Source organism: Oenanthe melanoleuca, chromosome 3, assembly GCF_029582105.1.
Source record: "Oenanthe melanoleuca isolate GR-GAL-2019-014 chromosome 3, OMel1.0, whole genome shotgun sequence".
Taxonomy (NCBI): domain Eukaryota; kingdom Metazoa; phylum Chordata; class Aves; order Passeriformes; family Muscicapidae; genus Oenanthe; species Oenanthe melanoleuca.
In genome coordinates this window covers 5511701-5538403 of record NC_079336.1, presented here as the reverse complement: position 1 = coordinate 5538403, position 26703 = coordinate 5511701, and the positions used below count along the sequence as shown (strand labels likewise).

At 48.3% G+C, this 26703-nt stretch overlaps 1 protein-coding gene across 1 annotated transcript in view; it reads left to right on the top strand.

Moving 5' to 3' along the window:
- Positions 1-26584, top strand: part of TNFRSF21 (TNF receptor superfamily member 21) — a 37424-nt gene extending 10840 nt beyond the window's left edge. The window contains exons 4-7 of the mRNA XM_056487340.1: positions 12866-13131; positions 19990-20043; positions 22579-22798; positions 23677-26584. Of these exons, the coding sequence (XP_056343315.1) occupies positions 12866-13131; positions 19990-20043; positions 22579-22798; positions 23677-23906 (770 nt within the window). The 3' untranslated portion in view covers positions 23907-26584. The remainder of the gene's footprint in view (positions 1-12865; positions 13132-19989; positions 20044-22578; positions 22799-23676) is intronic.
- The last annotated feature ends 119 nt before the right edge of the window (positions 26585-26703 follow it).

Here is a 26703-nt window from a genome sequence, read left to right as displayed (position 1 = left end):
CCTTGCTCATTAGCTCTTACTTGGTGGTGCTTCTCTGTCTTGTCAGATATGGAAATTATTCTCCTCTGCAGTGGTGCATAAATCCCTCTCTGCCTGTCCTGTTGAAATGTCTGGCTCTTAAGACTGTTTACTTGAAAGGAGAGGTGTAGTGCCATAAAGGAATTGACCTTTTATTCAATAACTGGCTGTACAGCTGGGATGTTCTGCAGAGCTGCCATGTCATGGCTTAGCTTTCTGCTGCTCCAGTGTTTGTTCCCAAATCATTCTTCATCCTGAGGCAGTATTTCAGACAGGGGTGAGTTTAGCCAGGAGCAAACTTCAGGCTGTTGCAGAGGGGAAATCCTTCCCCTGCTGTGCTACTGTGTGGATCCCTCCATGGTAGGCAGCCAGAGCAAAGCTCCTGAGGTGTGAGGACCACAGCTGCTCCCCAGATTCTCTTGCCAGCCTCATGTGTGGTTGCACAAGGGGTATAGAGAGCAATCAGAGTGTAAACCATCTTTGTGGCTGGGGGTGCAGCCCCTGGGCTGGGTGCTGGGGTGCACCCACATCTGTATGACCTCCATCCAGAGGCTGGCTGGCACACCAGCAAGGGGCTGGGGTGTGTTTATTGCCTGTTTACACAGCTCTTGCAAACAGTCTGCCCCCATTTGTTCCTAGTTTACCATCCCCTCCCTCCTAATCCGTTCAGTAAACGTTCAGTAAAAAAAATCTTTAACCTTTGAAAGGAAAGTCCGGGTCTGACGTAGGCACTGGAGCCTCTCCTCAGAGGAGCTGTCCTTGGGCTCCTGCCCTCACACTGGCAGCCCCCTGAGCCTCCCATGACACCAGGTGGGCATCCAAGGCTTTTGCCAAGGGTTGGGGGATTTTATTATTGATTTCTCCAAGGCCGTGCTGGGTGAAGTGTGGTCAGGGTGGCACCAGCCTTGCTCAGTGCTGGAGCGAAGACATGGCACTATGGTTGGGCTCCTTACCAAAAGAGGAGGGGTTTGGGGGGGGAAGCAGGGTTTCAAACTCTTGCCCAGTTCCTGAAGAGACTGAATTCCTGAGTTGTTTAAATAATTGAGATGGGTGTGTGATCCTGATCAGCAGTTGTCAGGAGGAGGTTCACTTGTCCTCACCTCCCCATGTGCTGGTATCTGTGCCCTGTTCTCTCTCTGGTCATAATACATGCCTTAAATAACAGCCCAAACATAAAAATAGAAGTAGCTTGGGAGGCTGGTGTTAGAACTGGACCCGTGTCCTCAGCATGGATACGTTCCAGCCAAGGCAGCAAATGCCAGTGCTTCTCACTGGATTAAATGGTTCAGAGGTCTGGGAAGAGCTGGCAGTGACTAATGGCCTGAGTTAGCAGGCAGCCTACCTCCACGTCTGTCCTCGTGTCCACCCTCACAACAGGGGCTGTCCAGAGAGATGGAGAAGGTAGAACAGTGCAGCTCTGGATGGAGAAGCTGGACCTCTTGCTGCCTCAGCTGGCTCTTGCTTTGCAGCCCTGCAGATAGGAATCCAACAGTTGACAGTTTGTTAAAGTTTTCCTGAGAAATTATCCACGTGGTGCCTGAGTGACGTGGGTACAGGGCTGATAGGGCTCTGTGGTTTAGCCTTGTGTGACTTCTTTCTTTTAGAAGATAAAGAGCAGCCTACACATTGGGTTCATGCCTTTATTTTAGCAAATATCCATTTCCTTTCTTCAGACTTTCCAAAGGTGAGAGAATGGGCTTGCAGAAACCTTTCAGTAAAAACTGAGAATTGGAGCTTGTCTCTGAAGTGCCTTGGAAATGCCAGATTTGCCGTCATGCCAAACATGAAGATGGGCTTGAGTTCTTTCTGCAGAAATTGCTGATACTGTTGCCTTTGGCTTTCATCCATTTAGTAGCAGAGAATGAAAGACAAAGACTGCAAAATGTTAGGGTAAAACCTGTGTAGAAGCAGCTGGCTGAAATGATATGCCAGGAGGCAAGAAAAGAGTTTGGTGATTGTTTTTTGGAGTTGAAAGACTGAAGAACAGATCTTGGCAGCACTGGCCTGGCATGACATGCCACTTCCCTTTTATTTTTCTTCAAGTCTTGTAATTGCACATTATTGCAGTGGGTGGTGAGAGCAAAGCCAGGAAGCCTCTGGTTAAATAATCAGAGAAATTAACTGTTCTGCAGAAGCTGTTTGCGGCTGGGGTGGAGTTTAGGCTTGACTGAATGTAGAAGAGCATGTGCTTAAAATGGCTCAAAATCAAAGTGGGGAGTTGAGATGTGATGCTGGAGAGATGGGAGGTGTTGAGGAGCTTGGTTGGTCAGTTATCAGCACACTGGAGGCCAGGATCATCTTGGTTGGTGATGTGTAGGGAGGAGTCCTTGGCTTGCATGCTGGTTGCTGAGGGACCAGGGCTTGAGCTTGGTCTGCTCCCAGGGGAGTCACTGGGGGTGTTGAAGGGGGACCACACCTTGTACCTTGGAGAGCCTGATGCTGTGCTGCATCTCCAAATCATTCCCATGTGAATATAACTAGTGGGGGTGTGGGGATGGCAGGGTCATTGCAGGCTGGTTCTCAGATGGAATCAGGTTCTCATCTATGGTTAGTTGGAAGATGCTTTTTGAAGTAAAATTACATGGTTCTTTGCAAAAGACAGCACATTAAGGTTATGTGTATGATTTTGAAGTCAGTCTTTTCTAGAGATCCATCACCTAATGAAGGGAAGCAAGTGCATGGAAACAATCCAGCTGAGGATGTTATTCCTCAGGCCTTTTTAACTGCTACTCTGAATAAGGAAACTGCTGCAGGCTTGGCAGGTCTATGGGGTGACACTGAATGCTGCTTTAGGACCCCTCCTTAGTGCTTGTGTGGGTAAAGCCTCACTTAATGTAGAGGTTTTGTTTGGTAGATGTGTTCCCTGTGATCAGCTCCTGAACAGGTCCCAGCTGGTGGCAAGAGGATCACTCTGGGAGGCAGGGTACAGCTGGAGGAGCTGCTGTGGAAACAGCTGGGCAAACAAACAACTTTTCAATCACTAAAGCTTCACCAGTCTTAAGCTGTGGAGGTTTTGTGCCCAGGCCACAGGTGGGGCAGAGATGTCCAGAGCATCTCAGGAGGGCAGGTGTGCCCGTTGCTGCTGACATAATTCGGTAATTGCGGCTACGCCTGGAGAGAGCAGCCCTGGGCTTGCGTGCAAAGCCTAATTCAGCTCTGGCAGGCAGGCATGAGATGAGGGATTGATGTCTGTCCACCTGCCAGAACAGAGAGGAGGAAGGTGTTGTGTTTGTTTTTGCTTCCCAAAGCAGTCTCTCCTCTGGCACCTGCAGCTTGGTGATGTGCAGATGGCTGCTGGTCCTCTGATGACAGCCTGTCCACCTCCACAGGGAGAGACCCAGGCAGAAGGGGAGCTGGTTAAATTAGAAGAGGCAGGAACGTGCTGGGCACCACAAGGAGTATGGATGCTCCCTCTATGGAGCTTGTTCTGCTCCTACACAGGCACAGTTCTATGCTTTGGATGGGATGGAACATCTCTTCATCTGCAACACAGACTTCTGCCATGGGAGTGTTGGGATGACATCTGACAAGTTCACAACACCATCTTCCTCAAACCACCCAATGTAAAACATTGCTTAGGTTTGCCCAAAAGCCATTTTGTCCTTTTGGAAAGCTATGTGATTTCCAAAGGGTGTATGCAAGAGCTGACCAGGGCTTCAGGATGAAAGGGAGCCTTGAAAAGTGCAAACGTGGGAGGCTGCTGTTCTGCTTAGAGAGGAAGAAACCTAATCATGTGCAGGTTTTATCATCTCCTATTCCTCAGCCTTATTGCATTAGCACCAAAGACTGGTGCTTGAACACTTTTAATGTGTGTTGCTACGTGAGCCATCTATCTGCAATATGTACAGTGCTGTGAGGAGCTCCCCTTGGAAGCTGGAACATTTGCTTCCAAATCTGCTTCAGAAAAGAAAACCCAAATTATGCCATGGTCAACATTCCTGGGTGGCCCCTGTATTAATTTAATGAGGGATTGGGATTTGTGCCTGCCCATTAAGGTGTAGGGCTGAGTGTGGGAGGCAGGGCAGCTCTGCAGGAGAGGAGGATTGTCCTTGTAGAAAACCACTCAGAGCCCAGGGTGTTTTTGCCAAAAACCCGACACCAGTTTCAGTACTGGGAGGGCTGTGATTTCTCACATCAGTGAGGCTCTCACATATCACTCCTTGAATGACAAAGTTGGAGTTTTTTTAGTTTTTTTCTCGCTCTCCAAGACTGGGAGAAAAAAAAATGCAGGAGGTAAATTTAATCCTCAGGTTGGCATCTGTGGGTGGCTGGATATTTATATGGCTCTGGCTGTGGCAGTGTGTCTGCTCAGGGTTACCAGCTGTCCCAGAGGGTTATAATGAAGATTAACTCTGCAAAAGCCGTTTAAAATTTTATAATTACATAAAATACTTATGCTGGCCATTCTCATGCAAACTAAAGCAAGAGCAAGTCCACTCAGCAGGTCCCTGGTGTAACACCCTGTGATGGTGGGCAGGAGTTCAGATGGGTCCCAGGAAGGTTTGGCTAAGAGGCTGTTACAAAGGTGACTTCCATATAATGTATTGGGAAAAGAGGTCTTATCTCATGATGATTTTCAAGTTCCCAGGTTATAAACATGTGGCTGATAACAGACCTCTCTCCACTCATTTGGTTATTTTCCCAGAAACTTGTGGAAAGTGATTGTTTGAAGTCCATTTCTGCCTTGCAAGATTTTCAGTTTTGTCTTTGAAAAAAACCCAGCAAACTCCAAACATACCATTTTGTGGTTTGTTGCCCAAACAGTTCTAGTTAAGGATATGAGTCACTGGGTCCTGGGAGGGTCTGATAGCAACACTGTCCTCCATGGTTGGGAAAACTGTTCTGTCACTAACAAGTCTTCATGAGTGTGTCCTTTCCAGCTGTCTGACAAAAAACCTATAGATCATCCAGTTCTACCCTGTAGAACTGTGGGCAGGGATGCCACCCACTAGACTAGATTGCTCAGACCCTGTCCCACCTGCCCTTGAGCACTTGCAGGGGTGGAGCAGCCATAGCCTTTCTGAGCTGCCTGTTCCAGGGCTTCACCACCATCACAGGGAAGAATTTCTTCCTTATGTCCCATCTAACCTTGCCCTTTTTCAGTTTAAGGCCATTTCTTCTCTCCCACATGTCCTGTCACTACACGCCCACGTTCAAGGTCCCTCTCCAGATCTCTTGTAGCCCCTTTAGGTATTGGCAGGCTGCAGTAAGGTCACCCTGCAGCCTTTTCTTCCCTAGACTGAACAAACTGTTCTTATGAGAGGTGCTTCAGCCCCTTAACCATTTTTGTGGCCTTCTCTGGACCTGATTTAACAGGTCCACATCCTTTTTATGCTGGGGATCCCAGAGCTGGATACAGCACACCAGCACCTCCAAATCCTTGGCAGAGCTGCTTTCAGCCCTTTCATCCTCCAGCCTGTGCCAATACTGGCGATTATCCTGAGCCAGGTGGGTCAGGACAATCTTCAAACTTCTTAATTTAGGACCTGAAGTATATTTTTAGTGGCAGGGGGAGGAATTGAGTTTCCAATAACTTTCCCTTTTTGGCAGCAGTTGGTGAAATTTTTGCATTTTGAAAAAGTATTTGTGTTGCACACTTGGTATTTCTAAGTCCTGGTTTGGTTGAACTGTGGTGTCTTGTCAGCTGAAATGTGGATGTGCTGCATCCTGGCTCTCTTGTACAGGCTCTCAGTGTGTGCTCAGACATAAAAATAGGCTGCTGTGGCTGTGTTTCACATGAGTCAGGAGGATATTTGGAGGAGGGAGGTGGGCTGAGCTCAGGAGTAGAGCTGGCTTTGCAGTGATTTGGAGCTTTTATCTGGGTGTAGGGGAGGGTTGGGCTGCATCACTGTATTTTCTGTCTGACTAGTGTGTGCCCTTGGGCTGTGCTCTCTTATCTGTGATGCTTCATCCAGCCTGCCTGTCACAGTCAGGATTTGTCACAGCATGTGGTGCTCAGATTAGTATTGCCCATCTCTGGAATACCTCTGTATGTAAGTGGTGGAAGCTCAAATTGGTACTGGGATGGTGGAGGTCAGTTCCCCCAAGTGTCATGGGTGAACTGGTGGGACCTCATCCCTGGTGATGAAGGGCTGGAGCATGGAGTTTCCTGAAATCCAGCCTTTCATGAGGCTGTCTTTGGAACCCTGGGCTGCTGATTTGCTCACTCCATGGGACTGTATATGCCATAGGTCCTGGGAGATTGCCTGAACTTTCCTTCCCAGCTGTATAAGGCACCTATAAAACTTGAACTGATGTTGTGTTAGTCCTTTCCTATGCACTGTGTCCCTTTGTTACTAGTGGGGTGAAAGGACACATGACTTGAAGGGCCTCTGAGCATGAGGTTTCCCCATAAAGGTGGTATATTCTTGAGGAGCACTTTTGTGAAAAATATTTGCCTTGAGCTCTGAGAATGAAAACAAGTGACATTGTGAGAAGGTGGGGAGAGGAAGGAGCCTCAGCACCTCTGTGGCTGTGGTTTGACTTCCCTGCATCTGCTGCTGGGTGTGGGGCAGCTCTTCCTCTGCTCTCAAGTTTGCTTGAAGATGTGAAAAAGCAACGGCAGAGAAGAGAAATGGTGCCTTGCAGTGCTGTATGTGAGCGTGCCAGCACTGCTGGTCACAGCCCCACACCGCACTGGCTCCTTGCCCTGCTCGAGGCCAAATGATGCTGAAGAACTGGGTCTGTGTCCAACCTGCAAGTGGCACGGCCTGGGAGACCAGTGAGGCTTGTCCAGAACAAGGCATTAAAGCTCAGCCAAGCCCCAAGTGCGTGTTTGATGACCACCTTGGTGACGTGGAAGGACTGGTGGCTCTGTCTACATCAAACCGTACCGCAGTGAGGCGGGGCACAGCTGAAGGAGCAGGAAGCGGATGGGAAAAAGTCTTGAACCAGATTCAAAACAAGCAAATGGAAGTCACTGAATAAACTGAAATAGTGTTCATGGGGAGGATGAGACAGAGGTGAGCAGTGTCCAGAGAAGAGCAATGGAGCAGGTGTGAAGGGCCTGGAACACAAGCCTGAGGAGTGGCTGAGGGAGATGGGGATGTTTAAGCTGGAGAAAAGAAGGCTCAGAGGGACCCTTATCACTCTCTGCAATTACCTGACAGGAGGCTGTAGAGAAGTGGAGGCCCTGCTTCTCCAGGAAGATCCTCCTTCCTGGAGCTGAATGGGAGGACCTTTCTGGAGAGGCAGGACTTGTGTTTGCTTGTGCCACTCTGGAGGCATTTGTCCATTTCCAGGCTTGTCTCCATTTGTCCCAGTTTGCCCTGGCTGTAGATGTGCCTGGTTGTGCCTGTGTTCCATTTGTGTATGTGCTCCCTTGGGTTTCTCACTGGCCTGTGTACAACATCTGGGCCTTGTCCTGGCTTGAAAATGGGGCTAGCACCACCTTAAAATATTTAGGGGTAGTGATTTAGTGGTGTAGCTCAGCACAGCGTTTAGAGACTTGCAGTGTTAAGGTAATGGCAATTGAAATGCCACCTGCTCAGGTCCCTAAGACACAGGTGGATGTCCTGGATCCTTCAGATCTGTCCTTGCCTGTTCTGGGCTGACCATGGAAAACACAAAAACGCTCAGCCAGATGCAGCCATGGTGTTCCTCTTTAATTCCATTGTCTGAGGCATAAGCAAAGCTGAGTGATCAGTGGTGTTGGTTCCTGACATGATGATGAAGAGGGGTGGAGCTGTCTCCCACTTTAGCAGCTGGATGGTGACAGCTCTCCCAGGCTGTTCCTGTGGCCTGTGATAAAAAAAGAGGGCGACTCAGGCTGTGGCAAGCTTGGAGCAGCTTTAGCATAGCACCAACGTGGCCGTGACCAGCCTCACATGGGAAGCATGAAATGTGTGGCTTAAGGCACCATCTCTGCTGAGCTTGGCCATTCTACTTGCTGTGGTCTGGAGGTCTTTGAGCACCATCTGCATCCTTGGTGTTATGATGGGCATGATGGGAGAAGGTCCACATGGTTGAGGAAGAAGATCCAGGACCTGTGGTGGAGCTGGAATTTTTGCTGCACACACTGTGGTAGGCACCTTCTCAGCCCAACAGGATGTTCCAGCACTCTTAGTGCCCTGCAGAGTAACTTGTAGGACTTCTGGAAATATGGAAGTAGTAGGATGATAAGCTTATTATAAGCATTACCATTTTATTTTAGTGTGAGCAGTAATACTTGGCAGCGTGCAGCCGCAGCTTGTCATGTAGTGGTTTTAATCTCATTTTTTAAGAACAGAGGGAGCAATGTTTTTGTTACTGACTGGAGCCAAATCTGCACTCTTGTCTGCATCTCTTCATATCTCTCTGGGTTTTGTTTGCACAATATTGTAGTGGATGTAGCGAACATATGGGCCTTAAATTCATTTAATAGTTGCAAGAAAATGAGTTTAAGGTTCTTATGGTATTAAGGTAGACATTTCCAAATTCATTTTTAATGGAACATTTGTTCTCCAAAGATTATTACGGGCCATTAAGTCCTCTGCTGCCTGGTGTGTTCTCGTGCCCAGGGATGTTATTGCCAAGGGATATAAACATGTTTATGGGCCCAATTTATTGAACGGTGAGATTAAATGTACTAAACTTGAAAATGTCAGTAGAAGCTTGAGCGCTTTGTCATAAATCCTGAGCGAGAACATTTGGACATAAATGTCGTGCTGCCGCGTAAAACCGGTGCAAATCAAGTTGTGAGCAGCTGAAAACTTCTCTCACCAGTACAGCAGTTGTAAACACTGGGATTTGTCAGCATTAAATACCTACATGGGAGCAGGTAGTATATAGGTTTTTCCTTTTCTGGGCTGACTAGATGTGCCACATGGGGGTCATAAACTGGCAGATTATGTTTTAATATTTCTGTGTGTTTGGTGTGTGTAGGAGTGGGTGTGGGCAAAGCTCCCACCCAGCCATAATTCATTGTCTCACTGGGCAGCACTGGCAGGGAGACCCAATGCTGCTCACTTGGTGTGTGTGTGTACATTAAAAAATGGGCAGCATTATCTCTCTCTCTGTGTACATATATATATATGTGATATATATATATCTCAACCTTGCAAAAGGTAATTGCTGAATATGAGAGTAAAGAAGCTCTGCAAGATTTATACAGTGAGATAACAACTTATATACTTTCTCTATATATAGTTTTATATATATATATATCTATATCTCAGTGCATAAGTTGTTATCTATATATAGCTATATATGGATATATAATAGGCAGCGCCACACATGCTCATCCCACTTTACATTGCTGTCATTACCTCGGTGCACAAGCTCCACAGAGCTTTTTCTACCCTTGTATTCATGGATTTTTACTTCTTTTATCCCTTGGATTGAGTGATAAAATCAAACAGCGCTGCATAAATCAGGCATTTTGCTGCTTTTATGCAAAAAGCAGTTGGGTTCTCTGCTTTAAGGGAACTGACTCCAAACCTGAGTTGTCTTTTGAGATCCTTACCAAGTAAGGATCACATACCCAAGTATGTGATATCAGAAGGCATAAGGGCTTGGCTTCCAGTGTGGTCTGGGCTGCCTGTGTTTCTGCACAGCCAGCCTGCATGCAGAGCCATGGAGGGAGGGGAATTTGGGATTTGGCTGGAAGCACACAGCTCAGTCCCTTGAACTGAGGGCCACTGGGTCTTCATCTGAGTGATGGGAACACCATTAGCAACTCCATGCTTAATTCCTGCTGCTCTGTTGTGATGCAATGTACACCAGTATCTAATGAGCTGAGTCACATCAGTAACCCCAGAATAAATCCCAGCAGCAGGTTCACAGCCTGTTCTCTAGAGTTAGAACCAAGCCCTGTAGTTGACTTTCTGGTAAAACAAAAGCTCTCCCCAGGTCTCCCAACTCCATGTGAGCTGGTACAAACACGTGTCTGCAAACAGCTGGGGAGGGAGGTGTGGTGGTTGTGGTGGGAGGAGGGCAGGGAACTATCAAATGTGGTTTGCACTTTGGTGTTCCTGATTTAGAGCAGGTTTAGCACCGTCTGTGGATGCTCCAAGAACTGTGGGCTCATGGATGCCTTATCTAGTTTGGACGTGAAAACTAAAGTCTATATATAGCAGGTTTGATAAGCTTTCCTTAAGTGAGAAGAGGTTTGGTCAAAAATATCTTTGTGAAGCTTTAGAGTTTTTTATATACTTCTTTTTATATAAGCATATGTACATATATATGTAAAATACCTATATTATATTTAGAGATATACAGAAGTATGTATAATATATTCACATATACACAAATACATATAAAAATATATCAGGCTAAATAGGTGCTTCAGAGATGTGTGTAAATTGTATTGGGTTTGTACAGTCAGATTTTGGTAGCAGGGGGATACAGGGGTGGGTCCTGTGAGAAGCTGCCAGAAGCTTCACTCATGTCCAAGGGAGCCAATGGACCCACCACTGTCCAAGGCTGAGCCCATCAGGAATGGTGGGAGTGCCTCTGGGACAACAGATTTAAAAAGAGGGGCAAAAAAACCCTGATAACTTCAACCATTAGAGAGAGGAGTGAGAACATGTGAGAGCAACAGCTCTGCAGACACCAGGGTCAGCGAAGAAGAAGGGGGAGAGAGGAGGCCACGCTGGAGCAGGTTTGCTGGCAGGACCTGAGGAAGGGACCTATGCTGGAGCAAGGGAGGAGTGTGAGGATTTGTCCCCCTGAGGAGAAAGGAGCAGCAAAGACAAAACATGATGGACTGACTACAGATCCCATTCTCTGTCCCCCTGCACTGCTGAGGGGAGGAGAAGGAGAATTCAGGAGTGAAGTTAAACCTGGGAAAAAAGAGAGAAGTGGGTGGGAAGTGATTTAGTTTTTGTTTCCCATTACCCTGTTCTGCTTTGATTAGCAAAAAGTCAAACTAATTTCCCCAAGCTGAGTCTAGTTTGCCAGTGACAGTCACTGGTGAGGGATCTCTCCCTTCCTGTATCTCAACCCACAAGCCTTTTGTTATATCTTTGTCCCCTGTCCAGCTGAGCAGGGCGGGTATATATACACGGGCATCTTTATAAAGGATCTGTGTAATACATAGAGAGATACAAAACTGTACCTTGTGTCTGTGTGTGTATATACACATGCACATGTATAAAAAAGATATCTATTACCAGTCTGTAAAGTTTCTATAGATTTTTTTTTTTTTGTATGTATATATTTGGCTGAATATGAGCTGTGAACTGAAGGTGCAGTTGGGAGGTTTGATCTAAACTGCATTAGAAAGTGTTAAATTTTAGGCCAGCTGGAAAACCCCCAGCTATGATATTCTTCTGTAAGCAGCTATTTTTGCTGTTGTGCCTGCAGAGGGAAAGAGAAGTGCTCTGTAGCCAGGGGGGCACACTGGCTCAGGAGGAAACCCGAGGTGTGGTTATCTCTCTGGGAAAAGTGAGTTTCTTTTTGCAGCTCACAGATGCTGACTCTTGATGTTGCTGTTTGAAACAAGGTGTTGCTCAGCTTGATAAAACAGGGTTAATTAGTTATTTTGGAAGAGATATGGCTTTATTTGAATCTTAAACTCCTGACCTGTAGTAGACTCAAGGATAAGTGTGCTGTTTGCATTGCTCCCTGACCTACATGGTGAAAACCCGCGCTGTCTTGAGCCAGGATGTCTTAAGTGCTTTTCTGGGGGAAACTCTGCCTTTTTCCTCTCTAGTTTTCTACCAGATCTTCCATTCACCCAGTGCTCACCTGGCACAGCGTCTCCCACCCCATGACTGAGTCATCCCATCTGTCTGCACTGGAAATGGCTCTGAATGCAATCCTAGCTGTTCTATGTGCTTGTTATGGAAATACTCATCTTTATAAGAGGTGCTCTGGTGACTCACCTCTTAATCCAGCTCTCTCTCAAGGCAGTGGCTGCAGTGCAGGCATGTAGTTGAGCACGTGCTCTTCTGCCCTGTGGTGGCTTGAGTACCCAGGGTCTTCCTGTGCTGAAGAGTGCAGGAGATTTTACAGTTCAATTATTGATTTTAGAGTGTGTTGGATTAACTGATGGGTTGGTCTGTCACCCTTTTGAGCCATATTATGGGTGCTGCTTCTCTGCAGCCTGAACTCATAAAAGGTATAAATCTCAAAGACCTACCTGAGAAAAGCTGTCCTGTTTTGAAGGACAGTTATCTGCCAATAAAGGCAGAAGCTTCTCTTTGAAATGCAGAATGTAAACCGCTTCCCTCCAAATTATTATAAATTTGAAATTAAGGGGCTCTCAGGCAAAGATATGGGAATTAGGAATAACAGTTCTTTACTGGAAAAATTAAAATAGATATACAGTATTACAAAAAACAATCCCAACCCTGACAGTGTCAGAATACAACCTGACACCCCATCAGTCAGGGTGTTGGTAGCAGTCCCATTAAATAGTGGCTACAGTCCCCCTGCAATGGCAGGTGTGGTTCAGCTGGAGCAGTGCTCCTGTAGAAGGTGCAGCCTTCCTCCAAAAGTCCAGGGATGATGTAGAAAGGTCTGGCTTCTCCTCTGGAATCCAGTGGAAAGACAGCAACTTGCTGTCCAAAATCTCAGTTTTTCTCTAGGTAGGAAAGGCTTGGCTCCTCCCCTGGCTGGATCCCAGTGGGATGAAGTAATTTTATCAGTCATACAGTGAGACTCAATGGCCATTAACAGGAGATATCTCCTGGAGGGAGGATGGGCTGTGGAAAAGATAAAGGTGATTGCCCCATCTTGTCTTAAAGATGATCCATTAGCAGATGGTATGTGATACAGAGATAAGGAATCACTGCCCCACCCGGTTTTAACAGATGGTGACAGAATACACATTTCTGGCCAGGCCATTTAGGGATGAGAGAAGCTTTGCCAGACCTGATGTCTGCAGACCCCCCCCAGCCTCACCTGTGGCTCCTCTGCCCCGCAGGCATCGACATCCTGAAGCTGGTGGCAGCACAGGTGGGCAGCCAGTGGAAGGACATCTACCAGTTCCTGTGCAACGCCAGCGAGCGGGAGGTGGCGGCCTTCTCCAACGGCTACGCGGCCGACCACGAGCGCGCCTACGCCGCGCTGCAGCACTGGACCATCCGCGGGCCCGAGGCCAGCCTGGCCCAGCTCATCAGCGCGCTGCGCCAGCACCGCCGCAACGACGTGGTGGAGAAGATCCGCGGCCTCATGGAGGACACGGCGCCGGTAACGCTGCGATTAGGGGCGGGTCAGGCCTTGTGGGATGTGGTGGGGCTGGGCACGGCTGCGGCCTTGAGCTTAGCTCAGTGCCAATAGCTCCCTCTCCTCATGGAGGACACGGCACCGGTAACACTGGGATTAGGGCAGGGTCAGGCCTTGTGGGATGTGGTGGGGCTGGGCATGGCTGCGGCCTTGAGCTTAGCTCATGGCCAATAGCGCCCTCTCCTCATGGAGGACACGGCGCCGGTAACACTGGGATTAGGGGCGGGTCAGGCCTTGTGGGATGTGGAGGTGCTGGGTATGCCTGCGGCCTTGAGCTCCCTCTCCTCATGGAGGACACTGTGCCAGTAACACCAGGCTTGGGGGCGAGTTGCACCTTGTGGGATGTGGTGGTGCCTGAGCTTAGCTCATGGCCAAATAGCTCCCTCTCCTCATGGAGGACACTGTGCCAGTAATACCAGGCTTGGGGGCGAGTTGCACCTTGTGGGATGTGGTGGTGCTGGGCATGGCTGCGGCCTTGAGCTTAGCTCAGTGCCAATAGCTCCCTCTCCTCATGGAGGACACTGTGTCAGTAACACTGGGCTTTGGTGCAGGTCACGCCTTGTGGGATGTGGTGGTCCTTGAGCTTAGCTCATGGCCAAGTAGCTCCCTCCTCGTGGAGCTTGCTGGGGGACTGTGTTGAGGTTGTGCATTGCTTTTGAGCAAGGTTTTGGCAACATTTGCTAAAATCCCAGTCAAAAGGTTTGATGGGCTCTAGAGTCCCATGTGTTTTGAGGATCACCAGGAGGATCTGGTACCTGAGCCCTCGTGCCAGAGACATGGAGGATACAGCATCCCCCTTTAAATTTGTTCTAAAATGCCATGAATTTGTGAGAAGGGCCAAGTACCCTTGAGCACTGAGTGTTGCTTCCTTCAAGATGGTCACTGGTGGCATGGGGGAGGCTATGCAGTCCTCCAGAGTTGTTGCTGTTCCTTGGCAGCTCTGGCCTTAAACTCTTAAACTCTCCCATATTTTGGGAGAATAAATAAATTGTTGCAGAAAATCCTGCAGTAGGTTCTCAGCTGAGTGTAAGTCATCAGGAGGTGCTTCAGTCACCTTTGCAGTTTTGTTTTGGCCACTGCTGCTTTACTTCTTTCATTTTTTTTGGCTCTGATAACTTGGTGGTCTGGTAGAAGTGTTTGTATAGGTGATTGTAAAATGGGTTTTTTTTCTGAACATAGAAGCCAGTGGGACAACATGTAGATGGAAATGGGGGGTGGTTGAGGCATGGCTCTTCCCCCTAAACCAGTTGCTGAAACATTTCCCATTGCCTTAGCACTGACCCAGACCCTAAGAGGAGCAGGTGGGTGCTTGCAGACCTCTCTAGGCTCTTGGTGGGCACGTGGCAAGGTGGACCTTCACTCACAGTAGAGCTTCTGAAGCAGAGCTTTTGTCAGGGCAGGGGATTCCCAAATCCTGCTTTGACTATCACAAACTTTCCCCTATGTGGGGGACTGTGATCCCTTCACTGTGTTGCATATCTTAAATTATTTCTTTTGATCCCTTCACTGTGTCACATAAATTACTTTGTTTAGTGTATGAAACACCTTGTTCCCTTGTGGCCATTGTATGAAATCAGAAGTTGGGATGTGTTGGCAGGAGCCCTGGTCTTGTGTTTCAGAGAGACCCTGAGTCAGGTGTGCACTGAACATCCTGCCCAAATCTTGGATAGGTTGGCTTTGCCAGCTGCCAGATCTTTACTGCTCCTGCTCAGTTGCTGTTTTTTTCCTTTCATCTCCTGGTAACTAAGCAGCATGTGGGCTTCTTATTGGTGGAAAAACTAAACTTTAAAAACCCAAGATAAAGCTATGTTTAGGAAGAGAAGAGAGGTAGAGAAAATTGCCATTTTGCACATACAAATTAAAGTTTCTAGCACGTGCAGTGTCCCAGAAGGACATGTTGTCCTCTTGCTCTCCTGGAACAGGTAGTAACCTGTGTTCTTGCAGTTACTGCTTTGACTTTGAATATTGTGACAAGGCTCTGGGCAAGGACATTGGATAAAACACAGGGCTCATTCCTCAGCATGACACGTAATTAACAGACTTGGGCTGGGCACTGCTGATTGCCCCTGGCTCTTCTGGCCAGGTTGTGCTTATCAAACAGTGCAGAATGCAGGTGGTGGCTCCAGGAGCAGGGTGTATGGGGTGACCTGTCAGGGTGGAGGGTTCCTAATGGTGGAGTAACCACAATCTGTGCCCATAACTCTGAAAATACAGCAAGCAGATGTTCCAGAGAATGAGCGAGTCCAAATCTCAAGGATAACTGTATGCAAGTCTCCTGGACTTCCCAAACAGCTTTCTTGTGTCTCTTTGGTTTTTAAAATAGTGTGTTGTCTTTTTCAGTATCCAGCACACCTGGACCCTTGGGTGGTTCCCCATGAGTTTCACTTGTTTTTCTAGAAATGAGTAAAATAGGGTTGTTGATCTTTTGAGCAGGTGGCTTGAGTCCACATGAGAAATTTGACTTATTTCAGCAAAGGAGTTGTTTTTTAACAAATTCACCCAAGCTGTCACATCACCTTTCCCTATTCATCTGATTGGGCTTTTTCAGATGAGCATCCCTCCTGATCAACCTTAGGAGCTGGCCATTGCCCTGCCCTGAAGATCCTGGGGCTGTGTGTGGGATGTCACAGCCTGGCAGCACCCCAGGGTCCAGATCTAGCACGGCAGCACATTGTGTTTCTGTGAGGTGCTGCCTGCTGGAACCTGTCTGCCTCCTCTCCCTGAGCTGGCTCCTGTGCTGTCGATGTGGGTGGTGATACAATGGCCCTGCAGGGAATGTGGGAAGCAGTTTGTGCATGGGAGACCAAATCCCTGCAGGATTGTGCTGGTGGCTCATCATCATCACAGCAGTCCAGGAAGCCAAGAGCTCGCTGCCAGGAGCAGGCATGGAGGTTGGTCTTTGGGGGTTTTTTAAACTGCTGGTTGGAAAGCCTTTAATTAGAGCTAATTGAGGTTTGACTCTGAATCACAGAATAATTTGTCTATCCAAACCTAGATAAATCAAAGCAGTTTCTCTCTGCACCAGAGTGGTTTGATCCAGAGGTGCAGGTCACCCTGTTGGTGGCAAGATTGGGTGCTGTGCTCTTCAGCCCTGCAGAAGGAGTCTTGCAAAAAAACCTCCCAAACCAGCAAAAAATAATAAAAAGAGTTTTTGGTGCTGTGCAGGGGTGAGGACTCACCCTGGCAGGGTGTTGGAACCAGATGAACTCTAAGATCCCTTCCAACCCAAACCCTTTTGTGACTCCCAAGTGACAGCACAATGCCCTTAGGGTGACCTGAGCCAGCAGCGAGTGTCCAACGCCTGCTGGTGTGTCCTACATGAGCCCAGGATGGATGGATGCATGGATGGCTGTGCTGTCTGGGATGTCTTTGGCTCTGCCCAGCATCCCTGGGTGCAAAATGGAGTTTCCCCATCTCTCTGCGTGATCCCTGTGTTGTAACAAAGCACTGACACCCCCAGGTCATGGGTAAAAATTGTTACTGAATGCTGTAGTTCTCAGATGGCAAATCAGTATCCTAAACCCATTTCATCCCACCCACTGTTGCACCCTTCTCTTAAATCCTTTATCTGGTGTCTGCCTTCCACTTGTAAAACCTCTGGAGGCAAAGCTGCTCTTTCCTGTAGCTCCCTGTTCCCTCCACAGCCCTTTTGTGCTCCGAAATCCAAATATTTACAACCCCTGATCGGAATAGGGGAATTAATGGGAGTCTCTGGAGTGTTACAGCATGAGGCAGGAATATTTCCTTCAGGCAAGGAACAGCTCCACTGCAGACTTGCCTGCTTTTTCAGCTGTGGGAGATTATGCTGGTTTTGCATGGCACTGGATGAATTTAGGTTAAACCGAGATTAGCCCTCTGAATCATTTTACTTGGGGTTTTTTGCAGCTGAGCCAGAAAATACAGTGAGTGCTGAAGCTGTGGGAAGGTTTTTAGGGGTGCATTTAACTCACAAGGCTCCTGTTAAAGCCTGGCCCTGGCCATGAATGTCTGTTGGACTCAAGGTTTATAAAATCTATCCCCTCGAAGGCTGGTTTGCCTGACAGTGGCAAACCTGGGCACTGCTTAGCAAGCACAGGCACATCCCAAATTAGTAGTGCTGACAGTAAAAACAGGGGGAAAGAGTGGGGGGGAAGAAGGGAGAGGTTTCTCCCTGCCAGTCCAGCAAATTCTCAGTTTTTGGGGTTAAAATCAGAAAAACTGATTTTTACCAGTATCCACTGGGTAATGAGATTTTTTTTGGTGTGGTGCATAGCAGCATTTTGCAGCTACCAAGGGGCTTGCTCTCACCTGGGCTGGCCTGGGGTGGAGCTGGCACAGCCAGGCTGTATTGGCTCCCCTGAGTGTCCTGCTGTGAGCAGTGCTTTAAGCTCTTATCGTTTTATTTATGGCTCTGCTGGCCTCGGCTGGAATATTTCAGGGGCTGGATGGAAGGCAAGCAAACAGCCTCACTCAGGGCATTCAGCAGCTCAGCTTCAGCAGAGCTGGAAAACAATCCCAAACCATGAATAAGGGAGATGTTGAAAGTGGAGAGGGGAAGGCTACAGCCCCAAGATCAAAAAGGTTTAGTTTTGTGGCTAATTTCATGCTGTGTGTAATCCCATGAGTCAGCAGATGTGTCAAGGCTGGGGCTGGTGTGAGGTTTAACTGTGGGGTTTTGGGGTATTTCAGAGGAGAAGAGGATGTGAAAGCAACCCCATGTCCAGGCACGTGGCTGTGGCAGTGCCTTGTGGCTCCGTTTCTTGCTCTTTCACAAGTCAAAACCCTGAGGGGGTAGCCAAGAGCCTGGAGCAGCAGTTCCTCAAACTCTGCCCCTGTCAGCTCCCACCCTTCCTCTCCACTTCCTCCATGCAGGACTGGGCAGTAATTAGGAATAAAGTTTGTTCTGTGTTCACGTGCTGGCAGTGCAGTGAGAGTAAGGCTGTTGGATGGATTTCCCAGCCAGAGAGGCCTGTGGTCTGAGGACTGGGAAGTGCCCAGGCAGCCAGGAAAAGAACCAAATTGCCTTCTGGACTTGCATCAGGTTTTATTTGAGGCAAAAAGCTTAAGGTGGAGTGGCCAGAGCCCTGGGGAAGGCGTAGGGTTGGCTGGGAGTGGGCATCACTCCAGGTTTGCTGTAAGCCATGACTTGATTTTCAGCAAACTGGTTGGGTTTGAACTATGCTGGAGAATGTGCAATAAACAAAATGTAATAATTCATAAAGTAATGCAAAGAGAAATAACATAAACACAAAAGTATAAACTTCCTATACGCAGTGATACTGAGGTTTCCCTGCTGTGGTGGCCACATCTCCTGGGGTCTCTGTGTTTGCAGTGTAATGGGTTTGAGAGCATAAGAGGAAACTAGAAGATGGTTTCCTCTGCTAGCCAAGCTCAGTATCGACTGACTTAGCCTGTAATTTGGTTTGGAACCTCTTCATCAGGGTTTCATTGTTTCTTCATTAAGATTTAAGTTGAAAAAGTGAGTGGCCAAATCCACAGAAAGGAGAAGCACTAGAGGCTCTCCTGGAGATGTCATCTGCTTGAGAAGCTCTCAGCCCACAGACAGCCAGGACAGGGCTGATGGGGAAGGGCTGCTCCTCTGTGACTGGCTGCAGTTTTGGTTGTGGCATCTAAACCTTCCCCAGAGCCAGCACTGCCCATCCTGAGTTGTGTGAGGCTTGACTTGAGCTGGGAAGAGGCACCACAGAGAAGGGTTGAGCATTCTCCTGAAACCACACGGGTGAGGTGAAGGGCACAGAGAGGAAATTTGGGCTTTCCCACCCCAGCACCCCATGGTTTTCCCATGCTGGCAGGGACATCCCTCCTGCTCTGCAGCACCACACACCATCACTGCCCTGCTCTGGGACCTCATGGTCCTGCCAGTGGTGTTGAACCTGCCCAAGTCTGTCTGCCCCAGGGAACACCCTGTGCACCATGAAGCTGCTGATCCACGGGGATCCCCCCTATCCCTGTGTGGTCCACAGCAAGAGCATTCCACAGCAGCCCCACTCTGCCTGCAGCATCACCTGTGCCAGGCTGCTGCCGTGCCCGCCCTGCTCCGTGTGCCGGGGTTTTTCCTGCTGCATTCCCTGCGGAGGCACAGCAGACCTGGGAATAAGGGCTGGTGTCAGTCGGGTGTCATCTCCTGGCAGGGAATCTGGCTGCCTCGGTGCTAAATTTATCCCCCCACATCCCGAGGGTGCTCAGCCACCCTCAGCAGCCAGCCTGCCACCCGCTTTTGTTCCGCCTGCTTGCGGCAGGAGGAATTGCTGGGAAGCATCGCCTGAGGGAAGGGTGTTCTTTAGTGCCCGCTGCTGCTCCTTCCTAATATTAGCACAGCAGCTGCAGTTTCTGTTTGTCTGAGCTAAGCTTTTATTGCAGTACTGTGAAACGGAGGCAGCAAATGGGACCAACCCATTCAAACAGAGCTGATGAGAGCAGCTGTGAAAGAAAACAAAGCCAAGCCTATGTCTTCTCCTGCCCCTATCCCCTTCTGTCCCCTTTTCTTCCTTTCAGGAAGGGCCTTCAAACACCCTGAGCTGCTTAGAGCACCCTCCCAGCTGCATTGGGATCCAAGAGGATGCTGGTGCTTGAGCTGCAGTCTCAAGGGTTGCAAGTAAACAGGAGCTTTTAGGATTTTTTTTATTAATATTTTTTGGCATTGAAAAGCTCTTGGTGCAGTGCTCCAAAAAAAAAAAAAAAGAAAAAACCCTGAAAAAAATACCTGGCAGAGCACCTCTGAGAGGTTGTAGGAGGCTGCTGATGTGACAAAGCAATTGCAGTGCCTTTGGTTTCCATGCTGGACTGTGCATCTCACAGTGTCCCACGTGTCTCTTTTTGCAGGTGCAGATGCAGCCCCAGTGGCAAGCGCAGGAGCCCAGCAACGAGGACGTAAAGGTGAGAAATCCCATGGCTCTGAAAAGGCAAAAGGGTTGCAAGAGGATTTTTTGTGGGTTTTTTTCCCTAGCTAGAACTTGGTTTCACTCAATCACCACCGTTCATAAAAATAGGAGTGACCAAGATGGTTTCAAGGCAGTGAGTCACAGGCTATGAATAGTGTGTTTTTACACCTATTCCACAGGCTTCACCTCGCAGCAACCTTTCACATTCCCTGGTCTTTCAAAGCCCTCATTCCCAGTTGCTTTCTTCCTGTGGTTTAAACATTAACACACATCCAAGCGTCCTGTTTGCTTTGCCTCAAGCTTGCAACTGTTCAGCTGTTTGGAAAGCTTTGGGCTCTCGGGACAGCTACAGTCAAATAACCTTGGGTGATTTTGTCTTTCCTAGCATGTTTTAGCAGCTGTTTAATTAAACTCCAAATGAGTTGGTTCTGGGAAGACAGAGCTGGGGCAGCTGTCTGCTCCCTGCCCTCCCTTGGCCAATTGTTGCTCAGTCATCCGGCTCCTTTTTGGGAACTGGTAGGTGGGTTTGTGGTTTGTGTTAGGTAGGTGAGCTGCACAAGGGAAAACTAACCCCCTAAAGCCTGTGTTATTTTTAAAGGGGATATCAGAGCATATTACAGTTTGGAAAGTGGCCAGCTGCTGTCCTGGTCCTTCCCTTTATATCCCCCCTTAATGGCCATAGCTGATTCTCTGTGATGAGCTGTACTGGAAAGGGAGTTTCAGAGGAGAAGGCAGATTCTTTTAATTAAAAATTAAAGCGGACTTTTATTTTTAACATGCTTATTGCGTAATGCACTGAGCTAGAACAAATCCTCCCCTGTTTATTTTCAATGAGGGGAGGAAAAAAACCCTTTTATTCTACCAGGAACAGGCTTCAATGTTAATTTAATGTGAACTAATGGGCGTCCCAGCAGGCATGTGATTTGTGGGTGGCGAATTCCTCGACACGGATGAGGAATGTTCAGGCACATCCATGCCGGCGCGGAGGTGGCTCAGCAGCACCCTTTCCCACAGCCTTTAATCCCAATTTTGCATTTTATCCCTGGGTTGTAGGCAAAAGCCTGTTAGCAGGAGTAGCCTGATATTCCCTCTGTAGGAGAAAATGGGGTTGTGAAATGCTGTTGGCAGAGGGAATTGTATGGGGACAAGGGTTTGCAATTCTTTTTCCTGGCAGGTCAAGCAGGGATGCAAGGTTGGGGAAGAAGGTTAAATATTGGACAGCCCTTAAAATAACATGGTTAGAGGGACCTGATGACCTGCAGAAGTGCCCAAGCTGCCAGCCAGTGATGTGAGGATGCTGGCCCAGGCATCTCATCCCTGCAGGAACTGGGAACTAGAAATGCTCTGCTTGAGATTTGCACCCTGAGGGGATGTTGAGAGGTGGAGGAGAGTAGATAATGTTAGCTGCTGTCTTGGAGGTAGGAAGGAATTTAAAGAAGAAACATGCAGATTACAGTCAAATTAGGAAGCAGGTTCACACCAGCACCCAAATTCATAGAATCATAGAATTGTTAAGGTTGGAAATAACATTTAAGATCATCGAGTCCAATCCTTAACCCAACACTGCCAAGTCCACCACTAAGCCATGTCCCTAACTGCCACATCAACACTTTTTTTAAATGCCTCCAGGGATGATGATTTCACCACTTCCCTGGACAGCCTATTATAATTCCTGGCCACTCTTCTGGTGAATAAATTTTTCCTAATACCAATTCTAAATGTCCCCTGGCACAACTTGAGGCCATTTCATCTTGTCCTGTCACTTGTCACCTGTCACTTGTCAAATGGTGCTGCTTTCCAGTGCAGTGCTTCCCAGCAGTGCTTGCTGCTCCTGATGTCTTCAGAACTGTGGTGCTGAGCCTTTGCTCTTGGCTCACATCAGGACAGGAAAAAGCAAAGGCACTTGGGTCACACTGTGGTCAGTGCCAGCTCCTGCCTGTCTTTCCTTGCTCTGAACTTGGAATCTGGTGGGATGGAGTTTTCCATCAGGCTTTAATGGGATGTTCACAGGAGCAAGGGTGAGATGGGGCAAACAAATCATTAATTGGATGTGGAGCTGGTCAGAGCCGTGTGCTGCACTGGAGATCACTGAAGGGTCTCACCACCCTCACCCTGCTGCCTTGGCACTGGTTGGAGCTGTGGAGCCAGGCTGTGCTTTGCTTTTAACAAACAACAGGTGTGGACCAGGTTTTGTGCATCATCACCTCTTGCTCCCAAGAGCTGTGCTTTAGGTTTTTATATACTGAGTCTGAGAAGGAAAACCCAGCTAAAATGCTCTGCTGAGGTTGCACGTGCCATCCTGGTGCAGTGGTTGCTCCTGCCAGGTGTCCCAAGGGCGTGGGTTGTGTTACTGCTCCTGCCTGATGTCCACCCTGGGTCATCTCCTGTGCCTGTTGTGGGCCAGCAGAACAGGTCACTCCTTGCTGAGGGTGAGCTGGGATGTTCTGGAATCCAGGTGCAGGTGGGTTCAGGTGTTGCCTGTTGCGCAGTGCCCCCCCAGTTAATTTTCCCTCTCTTTCCTGCCCCAAAGCTGGAAGGTGAGAAGCTGGCGCTGCCGGTGAGCCCCGGCCCGGTGAGCCCCGCGCCCACGCCCAGCCCCAAGCCCCCCGAGGCAGCCGTGCTCACCGTGGAGCCCTCTCCCTCCGAGAAGAAATGCTTCTTTGTCGACGAAGCCGAGCCCCTCCTGCGCTGCGACTCCACCTCCAGCGGCTCCTCCGCGCTCAGCCGCACCGGCTCTTTTATTACCAAAGGTACCAAACAGCCCAGGGACGGGGGGAGGACGCAAGGGACACCGTGGCATGGCCATGGGGTCAGCACACGTGGTAGAGCTGCCCAGCACATGATATTGTTAAAGTAAATAGCTGGGAAAACTGGCTCTCCAGGATACGCTTATCACATCCTCGTTCCTGGCCAGAATATCCTGTTAGCGAAGATGATAAAGATTTGATACAAAAAAACATCTTTAAAGGCTTTTAACTCTTTGAAGTCCTGCCAGGGAAGTCGTAGCATCCATGGATGTTTGGGGGGGTGTTTCTCTTGGCTTTTGGCTCTTGTGTTGGCCTGTGCATTTCTGCATGAGATGAAACCAGAGAATGTAATTTCCAGATTGATTTCTGTTTCGGATTATTTTAAATTTTTTTTCATTTTTGGTCCTCTTTGCTGCAGACATAAAGTACCATTAGTCACCTCCCTTTGTTTTAGGGTCTTCAATTTACTGCATTTAACTTGCTGCATTTAATAATCTTTTAACTTCTGATGAAGGTGAAACACTGAGCTCAGACAATTTACCAAATTTATACTTGAGTGTGAAAATAAAGCTGACCTAACAAAAACAACTTAAAAGAGCAGAATTCAGCTTTTTTGGCTCGCCTTCTGCCCTCACTTTTCCAAATTGGCCATTCAGCATTTACAAATGCTGTGTTTGCTCTTGCAGGATCATGGCTGGTGCCTTGGCAGCCCTGCCTTCTCCATCTTCTCTCCTCCCCATCACTTGTCACCCTCCACCTTTTCCCTCGGTTCTTGTGGCGTGTCCCAATCCATAGGTGGTACCAGGGGATGGACTGAGATCAAGCCCTGGTTAGCAGAGGTTTCTTGAGGAGTTTTTTGACAATCCCCTTTCCTCCTACAGAAAAGAAGGACACCGTCCTGCGCCAGGTGCGCTTGGACCCGTGCGACCTGCAGCCCATCTTTGACGACATGCTGCACATCCTCAACCCCGAGGAGCTCCACGTGATCGAGGAGATCCCGCAGGCCGAAGACAAGCTGGACAGGCTATTTGAGATCGCTGGAGTCAAGAGCCAGGAAGCCAGCCAGACCCTCCTGGACTCTGTCTATAGCCACCTTCCCGATTTACTGTAGGCACCGGGTCACCGCACGCTCTCCGAATATCTGCTAGAGCTAGCTTGGCACTTGTTAAGATGACCAACAATGCGCAGGCGGGATTTGTTGTAGAATATACGGCCAGTATTTTCGTTGAGGTGTCCTTGGTTTTTGGAGGGGGTGCAGTTTGCCAGCCTTGCACCCCTCCACCGTAACTCTATCGCTCAGTCCAAGTCTTTGCACCCTCTGCCCCCTCCCCGAGCCTCTCTTCTCTGTGTTCTCATTCCAGTCAGATCAGCCGATGCACTTTAAAAAAAAAAGAAAACAAACAAAAAAATCCAAAACCACAGTTAACAAACTAAAAGACCACAAATCTGGTGTAATCTAACACATCAAATTGGGGATTGCTCTGTAACCCCCTTCTGCTATCAAACCGGTCGCTCGGAGTGATGTCTCCCACCACCCCCCTTTGCCTCGGGGCAGTAAATGGCAAAATCACACAGAAATCCCACCCCAGTTGTTGCTGGTTACTGTCTCTTAACGCAGCCGAGCTTCCCACCCAAGCTGACTTGTTTTTTTTTTAAAATGTACTCTTGTTTGGCTCATATCCATTGCTGAGATTTTACTAGCACGGTTATTTATTGTATGGTTTTCACCTGGACAACGCATCGCGCTCCTAATATGCTACAGCAGAAGCGCTTAAACTACAAGGAGAAGGGTCAAGCCCCACCAACCTTGGAGGCAGTGGGAAGGTCCTTTGCCTCCATCGAATGTAAGGAGTTATCCTGCTTTGCCACGTGTGGGAATGGTGGGGCCTGAAGGGAGCCGGTGCTGGACGTGGGGAGGCAAAGCCGCCGCTGGTGCCGCTCTCCTCGTGCTGTAAGACAAACCAAGCTATGCTTTTACACTCGTGTCTCTTGTTTTTTTATACAGACGTGGCCGATAAGTTCTCCAAAGACCTTATGTGGTCTCAATAGTCTCTTCAAATCACACTTCACTTTTTATTAAAAGAGGTCGGGGGTGGGGGGTGTGGGGGACAAAAAGCTGCATCGTAAGAAGTCTGTCTGATTATATTTGCAATTATTATGCTCCCATAACGAACAGTCTGTACTACGCTCAATTTGAAAAAATAATGGTATGAGGGTGGCATGAGCTGCCCCGGGGGAAGGGATGGGAGGGAGGGAAGAGGGGAATGAATTGAAAAATTGCCTTCCGGTGTACTAATTTATTAATAAACTAGGTGTTTGTTACTTGACACGGTTCTGCGTTAACCTCCTTAACAGCTGCCTCTGCTCGGGTTGGGGCAGGGGCGTGCTTGGGGTGCCCGTGGTGATGAGGGGGATTTTGGAGGTTGGGGGTTGTGAGGAGGCAGCTTTGAGGCCAAAACGTGATTGCTTTCTCTTGGTAGCACTGCCTTGAATCCCCATGGTCGCTGCTGGAGCTCCCTGCAGGTCCCCACCCTGGGCTGGGGCAGGGGACCTGTGCTAATCCCCATAGCAGTGACAGATCAGATGGCTGGTGGGGCTTCCAGGCTTGGTTTTTGCAAGCTCTCAAAGGCTTTGTGGGCATTTTGGGAAGGCTGAAGTATTAATTTTCCAGGAAGCAGCTGCTGTGCTGAGTCACTCCTGAGCGAAGGTCTTGCAGTCACAGCATTTCTGTCACTGATACATTACCCGTGTCCTTAAAGTCTACACTTCCAAATAACTCATCCCTTGTTACTCTGTCTTCGAATTGAATCCTTAATGGGACAAATGCTTCTGGTTTATAAGACTGTCATTTTGTTTACTTGGCTTCAGAGTGATTTCTGTTACCCAGGGTGCTCTGTTTCCTTCTGGCTGGCACTGGAAATGGCTGGTGCAGAACTATACATAGGTACATGATTAAAACTTTTCAACACATGCACAGATGAAATACAGTGAAAAATAGCAAGAGCCTTTATTGGGAGCTATGGGGTGGAGTTTTCCCTCAATGGCAATGGAACATTTAGTTCTTGGTGCCTGCAGTTCTGAGATGGAGCCCAGTATCAGCCTATTGGCAAGAGGTTGGGACCAATGGTGGTTGTTGGGAATTGGTAAGGGGAGGGAAGGAATGCAATTCTGGGCTCAATCAATAGTTGGCTTTAAATTATCCTTAGCAGGCTCTTGGAGCAAGTCCAGCTGGGAAGTTAAAAATTGTCCTTTTCTAGTGGTCCGGGTTCTCCCAGGTAAACACACGGGTTGTAAGCACTACAGCCATCATGCCACCAACCCCACCCTGCAGCTGCCCTTCCTGTCCTGGCAGCCACTCACATTTTGATGGGCTTTGAAGGGAAAGCAAAAAGAAAAACAGTCCTGGGAAGAGGATTTAGCCAGCTGAAGAGACACCACAAAGCTGGTGGTGGTGTGGGATGCCTTGGCCTGGAGCTGCTGAGGAGGCACAAGGAAGCTGTTTGCTCCCTGGGTTGTTGGGATGAATTTAATTCATCTTGATGGCAGGTGGTGGAACAGGCCAAGACTTGGGCAATCCTTGGCTCTCTGTGCTGTGCACACTTCCAGCATGGTTCTTTTCTTTAATTGCACCTGGATATTGACTTTTTCCCTGGCTCTGTCATTTCAGATTTCCAACTTTTTGTTGTATGCATATGTATATGTGTGTACAATGTATTGATTTAATATATATTTATCTATACAATATATATTTAGATATTTTACATAAATATTTTAATGTATTGTGCTATTTCTATATTTACATATTTTCCTATATTACTGTATTTTTATAGGTGTATAGTATATTAATATCTTCTGGCTCTGGGGGTGTGTAGGAAAAATATCTGAGAGCAGCTGAGCCCCACATACAG